At 47.0% G+C, this 7705-nt stretch overlaps 1 protein-coding gene across 1 annotated transcript in view; it reads left to right on the top strand.

The window, feature by feature from the left end:
• ATP8A2 (ATPase phospholipid transporting 8A2) overlaps positions 1–7705 on the top strand; it is a 470091-nt gene that overhangs the window by 427463 nt on the left and 34923 nt on the right. The window contains exon 33 of the mRNA XM_006915835.2: positions 2680–2764. Within this exon, the coding sequence (XP_006915897.1) occupies positions 2680–2764 (85 nt within the window). The remainder of the gene's footprint in view (positions 1–2679; positions 2765–7705) is intronic.

Below are 7705 nucleotides of genomic sequence, written 5' to 3' on the forward strand. Positions count from 1 at the left end.
GCAGCTCGAATTCACTTTCCATAATTATTTCCTTCTGCAAAGAAAAGTTCCCAGTTCCACAATATTTTTACAATGGGGCATTACGGCTGCGAAACGTTATTTCTAAGCGATCGCATCCTTTGATAAGTACACCTAGCGGACGACCTGTGATGCAGGCCCACAGCACAGCTTGAAGAGTCCGCCTTCCGGGGCCAAGCACCACAAAACCCCAGGGGTCCTCCTGCAAAGAAAAGTTCCCAGTTCCACAATATTTTTACAATGGGGCATTACGGCTGCGAAACGTTATTTCTAAGCGATCGCATCCTTTGATAAGTACACCTAGCGGACGACCTGTGATGCAGGCCCACAGCACAGCTTGAAGAGTCCGCCTTCCGGGGCCAAGCACCACAAAACCCCAGGGGTCCTCCCAGCTGGGCTCCTGGGACCCCAGTCGCGACCCCCCCATCCCCCGAGGCCAGAGGGTTGGCGATGAGAGATGGACCACAGAGGAGCTGGCTAATCCATCTCCTTATAGTTTGCTTGGAAGGGGATGGGGCGAGTTTAAGTTTTCTTTCATGGAAGCAATATATGTTTTCTATAGGAAAAAAAAAACAAACAAACAGGAAGTAGAAATAGCCAAATAAAAATTGGCAACTGTGGTACCCAGACGCTCCTCCCCCCGAACACATCAGCATGCACATGTGCAAAGGGATTGGTTGGTTGTCTGAGGCATCAAGGCCGGGGCCACGCCACCGTTTCTGAAGTCCTGAGATGTGTTTTTTAAAGGTGGGGAAATACTAAAACCGGAAGACACAAATGGTGGCGTAGATCGGCGTATTCTGACATATGTATTAACCCAAAGATGCGGGGACTTGTGAGTGGCCTTCGTGGGAAGGTGACATGTCAAGTACAGTTTGGAGGCTTGAGCTACTCACCTTCCTACTCCACACGCCCGGCCCCGGCCCCTGTAAAGCGTTTTCTCAGAACCCAGATTTGTCATTAGCGGTATAACATGACCTCTCTCTCTGCCCACAAATGTGGTTCTATATCCCTTGAATTGCTGCATAGCGGTCCGTGGGATGGACCTCAATGTCCTAGTAAGTCCTTTTCTTGGGCATTTACCTCTTACTTTTTTTAATAGTCCAGCGCTATGTGAATATTCTTATACCTGCTTCTTTATACATTTTCTTACTTATTTCCTCAGGATGAATTCTGAGAGCTGGGATGGATGGGACAAAGCTCACCGGTGTTTCACGTTTCAAATTGTTCCTCCAAAAAGGTGGCACTCTTGTGTTTAGAAAGGAAAGCCGTTTGCTAGGGCCAGGGCTGGAGTGTAGCTTCACCCCAAACCTCACCACGTCTCAGTTTCTTTGTCATAACCTCCGAGGACCACAAACGGGGCTACGTGATGGGGTTCAGAGGCAAGACAGACCTGGCTGGGCATGTGCTTGGCCGTGGCTGCAGGGGGTTGGGGACGGACGGAAAAGCAGTGAGAGGGGCCCCCCGCCCCCCGCTCAGGAGCAGTCAGGTGGAGCGGCAAAGGCCTCGGCGTGTTTGGCCAGCCGACTGGAGGAGAAGGTCAAAATCAAAGAGCAAGTTGAAGGTTGAATAACAGGCTAGGGCCGGGGAGAACCCCACTCTCTCTGTGCAGCATGAAGAGGGCTACTTCAGGGGCCCCCCTCGTTTCTCAGCCCTACCAGGTCCCTGCGAGGGTCCGGGACCTTCATAGTGCCTCCGCCCCTCCTCCCGCCAGCCAGCGCCATGCTCCCGGCCTTGCTCGCTCGAAACCAAAATCTAAGGGCTCCGTACCCCCAACCCCATTTCTGTCCAGAGCCGTGTCCTCTTCTGCTTTTGCCGCTCACCTCACTGGCATCGGATCTGGCCCTGCAACTCTGTTCCATCAAACCCTCTTTACCTTTTCCCTCCCAAACAGGCTCCGACCCGGCGTGCCAGCAGCAGCGCCACCAAGAACAGCTGCTCCCCGTCGTGCATCCCGCCACTGGGGACTCCATCCCTCCCTCTCTCTGTCTTGGTCCAGTCCTGCGTATCTTTCCAGGCACATCCCCCATTCTGTCTGCTTTAATGAGTCTTCCCAGCCTTCTAATAGTCACCTGTAAACCAGGATTGTGACAACGGTCTTCCACTGTATCATGTAAATTATACCACACGTGTGTGTGTGTGTGTGTGTGCGCGCGTGCCACACAACTTTAAGTTCTTCAAAGGCAAAACGAACCTGTTTGCCCTCCTCTTCTGGCTGTTGGGAACCACAGTGCTTTGCTCCAAGACACTGGCTCTGCCGCATGAACGAGCAGCCAAGGACCATGCCCGATGAATAGTGAGGCGGATGACAGGACCCTAGTGGGTCAAAGTTTATTCTGGTGGCCCCGACATTTGTCCAACATTTCTCTGCAGGAGGGACTTAGGACAGTGTTCTGATCTCACAGGGGCTTCAAGCACTTCATGGAAAGAGAGCGGTGACAACCCTTGTCACAATAAAAGAACTAGATGAGAGCCGGTAGAGATCGTGGAGGAGCGCTCAGCCCATCGAAGCTCTTCCTGGTGCACGTTGGAGCCTCCACTGAGTTTACTCCTCCCTGCTGCTTCAGTGTTATGAGATGTTTGACCGGGGTTAAATTACGTCTCGCCATTTTGGGAAGAAAAAGTATTAATGCCCATGTCGCTTCTGTGTCTTGCAGGCAGCGATGGTTCTGAGTTCCGCACACTTCTGGCTGGGGTTATTCCTGGTGCCGACTGCGTGTCTGATCAAAGACGTGGCGTGGAGAGCGTAAGTGACAGGCGAAGCCACAGCCCTGGGTCTTGCCCATCTGCCCCCGCGGTTGTCTTTCACGAGCCATTAAATGCTATGGGACTTCTGAAAAAATCAGGTCTCCCGCCACCTGCCAGCAAAGGATGAAAAGGACGTTGTTGTTTTTGTTTGTTGGTTGGTTGGTTTTCTTTTAACATGTGCTTCACACCGACATGAGCATATAGACTATAAGGAGTCCCAGAGAGACTGTGTGAAGGTCCATAGCAATGTCGCTTGTGCATGATGATAGGGAAGTATTTCTAAGTACTGACCCCTTCCGTCAGGTTTAGACAATATGACTCAAGATTTATTTTTTCCTTATCTCTAAGAATCAATGCCATGAACACAGATATAGCTTGGCTTTGAGAACCATGCTTAAAGGGAAATTGTATCTTTGTAAGTCATTTCACATGACAGAATACTTGGAATGAAGTATTCCTCATCTTCCCGAATAATTCACCATAGGAATCCTTCAAATATAATTCTGCCGGAGTGTTAATTTGGTAAGAAAATGAATCACAAAGATGAAATTATAACGTAGGTTAAAGAGGAAATAATCCATGCTCGTATACGTTTTAAAATACATCCGTTCCAAAATAGTTTGTGTACAATGTAAAAGAAGCAACTAAGGTCCGAGACAATGTAAATTTTCCTTTCATCCATGAACAGAAAATGGATGGCTGCAAACGAGGTAACACTGATTTCCGTTTGGGGTAGGCCTGGCTCCGCCTACAGATGGTCGCCAACTTCCCTGAAAATTGAGACTCTCAGATTGGCTTTATTTTGGGTAAAGCATAATTATTTAGAGGCCCTGAAGTAGAGCATTGAGATTTTAATCTAAACCTTCCAGAAAAAGACATCCGATTTTATTTTCCTCTCTCCCTTCCTCCCACATTCAGTGAGAATTGTTCTTGCCTGACAGTTTAGGATGTCTTTTGAAAGACTGTTCATTTTGGCATTTTCTTGACAACTGGTGATACCTCATGGAGAGGGGGAGGATTTTATAGCACATATTTTGGGTAGTTTTTTCCCTCCGTTCACTAAGTTTTACAACCGTTAGTAAAAATTAAATAATTCTAATTTCTTAAATGCTCTGATTTACCAGTATTTCCATTGTTTCTGCTAAAACTGTAGATAGCAGCATCAGAATGCATGGAAACGAGTCACAGCCAGGGAAGGTATTTTTTTAATCCAATACATGCACTAAAAGAAAATGCTAGTTCTGTTTGTCAGCACATAGCTCAATTGCAGCACAATCTATGACCTTGCCAATTGTCTGCAGGTTTGCAAGATAATCAAGTTAGTTTTAGGTCTTGGCTGCTTCAGATGACTTGCACATTTTAGTGATTGAGAATAGCGATTTGATTATAAATTAATCTCAGGCCATTTTAATTCAACTATCTTAAAGTCATGAAATGAAAAAAAAAAAATTTATTGAGACTATGAATTTGCCAGGTGAGACTTTGGCAGAAGTACCTTTCTACCATTTCAAAGAGAATGTTTTCAGATTACAAAGTCTCTTCCTCCTTGTCTGTTTTCGGAGTCTTTCCCAGTACATTCCGAGGAAAAGTTCCCCGTCATTGTGAAGCAAGCCATCTATTCCCTCAAGCGGGAACATTATCTATTCCTGACTCCTGGCACGGTAAAATTAACTTCATTTACAGTTTAACAAGGATAAATCAAATGACCCAGCTTCCAGCTCCACCATATGGAAAGAGTAAAAGTCACTTTCCTTCCAAGAACCTCACCAGTAGGGCAGGAACCCTGTAGAGAAGGCCCAGACGCGGGCGGGGGGTGAACAGAGGCTGACCGTGAGCGTTGTCCCCGGCTGCTGCCCACACCACGGGCCCAGAGCACGGCCCTCTCCAGGAGCCAGTGACAGCGCTTCTGAATTCCAGAGGCACTGCCCGAAATGCATCTTCGTCTCGTTTTATTTGGGGGAGCAGGGAGGATGGCATAGATTGGCTCTCAACTGGAGTATTTGCCCAAAATATATATGCTCGGTTTATAACATGGATTATGTCTAAACTATAGTCACTTCTATCCTCAAAAACAAGAATTTTGCAAGTTTATTTGGGCATCTTCCTCCGCTAGAGGGCCCAGGGTTTATCCCACATTATGCTCCCAGACTGAGATATTTGTTGTCGCGTCCAACGAATTCAGAGGCTTCTCCTAAGAACAACAAGCTCAGTAGGAATTGCTTATCTTTGATGAGGCCACAAAACTGAACTCTGAGTTCTCTTTCTGAAGCTCAGCTTTGGAAAACGTGTTTCTGCACACGGAACTAGAATATTATTTATTCCCGATCGTCCAGGTCCGCCCATCGCTTGGTTCAAACTGTCAAGCCGTTATCAAGCCACGAGGGGCTATGACGCACCTTGGACTTCATGAAGAGTGTTGAATTGGTCTAATGGGAATTGAGGCACAGCCGAGGAGCTGGTGCCGAGATGACAACGAACGGCAGTGTTAGGGATATGGCACAGTTTGGTGACAGTTCTTAAACCCTGCCTTGGGCCCATCTTAAGGATTTTTCTGTTTCGTTTTGAATTTTGGTGGTTAACTATTTCGAAAGAGCTTTTCAATTCCAGCACGAGGCAGACCTGACTTTTCACATATATTTCGATGAGAACTTAAGAAAGTGACTTGTTCTGTCTTTATGCATTTTTCCCGCTTCTTTGCCCCCGTCTCTCTCTTCCATTTTCGCGACCTGGAGTGTTAAGAGTAAGGAAAAAACAGCATGAGGTAACTCGGTCATTTTTTCCACGAAGTCTGTCAACTTTCTGGATGGAGATCCATTATTAGACTTTCGTAAGTCAGATTTGGACGCCATAAAATACCGACTCTGTTTTTCTGTTAACCAGAATTTTCATGAGGGACCAAACTAATGCATCTTTTATTAAAATAATTGATTGATTATATGTGAGACCTGGCTAATGAGTATTTTTATTAGAAGCATGGAGCTTAAATTGCCCGGAACTATTTTAATATCCTTTAGCTTACACTCTTCCAAAATGCTTACCCATGACAGTATTCTTAGGTAAGCTGCCATGTACTTATCCTCCTCTAGGAGAAATTTGTCAGCACTGCTTTATAAAAACAGTATGAAGCTCAAGGCCACCAAACACAAGAACCGGTCCCTTATCAAACTTGTATCTCTTGTATTCTACCAGTCAGCACACAGTACATTCAACAAATTCCAGAATGACTTCATTTCCTCATTATAATTCCAGATAGGCAGTTAAATGAAAATAAAAGGGAATAAGAAATTTCTGTATACATATGGGCCTTGATTTAAAAAAACAACAACAACAACAACTTTTTAACTAAACTAATTCCTTTTGAAGCACGTTGGATGTACATTTTTATCCACATTTAGAATTTAACATTCTCTTTTCACTGGCTATCCTTCCACACTAAAGAAAGAGTCCAGGGGGAAAGTCTCAGAAACAAGGGGATGAAAAGTTTAAGATTTTTAAGCCGATGTATTTATTTTTAAAAGGCCCTAATAACCCGGAGATGCCCTCGGCCCTATCTGAAGGCTCACAGACAAGTCTCACACCCTCAGACAGTGGCCTCGTGCCCTGGTATCTCCATTTGGCTTAGACGAAGCTGGCCCTGGACCTCTGGGGATAAGGCATTCTCAGATAATGGAGTGCAACTCTGTGTAAGCTCTGACCTCGACCAGCCAGCCTCGGCTCCCAGGGAGCCTGACTCACACGCTGGCGGCTGATGCTTGACGAGGGGCTTTTAAACCTGTGCGCATCAGGCTGCAGTCCATTTGCCCGCAGACTTCGGCAGGGAGATTTTAGAATCATTTGCCCAGTCAAGGCCTTAGGAGGTAAATGCTCTGGAAAAGACGGTTTTAAGTCACTAGCATCGCTCCTCCTACAGTGCCGCATGCAGAGAGAGCAGCATGTGTCGCCTTTTCGTGTTCCCAAATGTTGGTTGTGTCCCCGAGCCGGCGCCCGGCAGTTGCTGGGGAACCCTTGGCCTGGGACGCGGTGTTTTCCACCGAGAGCATGCGCAGTGCCTGGTGGCATCCAGATCTCAGGTCGTTTACCCTGAGGTGGTTTCGTGAATGAGTTTAGACTGCCAGCTTTGGTGTAACGAGGTGGATTCCATTTTTTTTTTTTTTTTCCCTCGCCGTAAGTGCTAGATTTCCTATGCCCCAAGCCCAGTGGCCCAGTCTTCCTATACCAGGCCTGTGTCGTAAGTGTCGCCACTCTCTCCCAGCCCAGAGGATGACACTGGGGGCTGGTCTAGGGGTTGATGACCCTGCTTGCTCTGTGTAGGACATGAGGGGTAGGAAGAGGGGACAACCCCAGAACAGTAAGAGGGCGTCCCCATCCCTGAGGGCCAGGCAGACCTGTCCTCTCAGGGTCACTCCAACTGTGGTGGGGGTTGCCACTCAATTGGCTTGTCATCAATACAACCCCATAAGCCCATGAGAGAAAAGGGAGCGTTTAGAAGCACGGGCGTATTCAACCACACCGAACAGCGGAAATGCGAACGACTTTTTGGCTGCCTTCTTCCCAGCAAAATGTTAAACGTTTTCTCGTTGATCGTTTAAGTTGAAATTCCGCGGTCTCTGCTTTGAACTGCAGTGTTTTATCACTGCTGAGTCTCAGGACACTGCTTGATGTCATTAAGGTATTATGTGCTAAAACCTGTGTGGTTCCGTTCTCTTGTTTACTTTGGGGAAGAGGAATGACAGGCACATATACAGTGTCTTAGTACTGATACTCCATTACAGATTAACTCAGAGTGTCAGGGGATGGCCGGGCCTTGAAGGTGCTGGGTGGGCGGGAGGATGTGATTCCACCGAAACAGCTCACGTCTTCAGAATGTCCCCCGTTACACTGTTTTCACTTCCGCACAGATATGTGCTCAGTGTTGTCCTTATTCTGTCTCTGAATTCTG

The sequence above is a fragment of the Pteropus alecto genome, unplaced genomic scaffold (assembly GCF_000325575.1).
Source record: "Pteropus alecto unplaced genomic scaffold, ASM32557v1 scaffold16, whole genome shotgun sequence".
NCBI classification, from domain to species: Eukaryota; Metazoa; Chordata; class Mammalia; order Chiroptera; family Pteropodidae; genus Pteropus; species Pteropus alecto.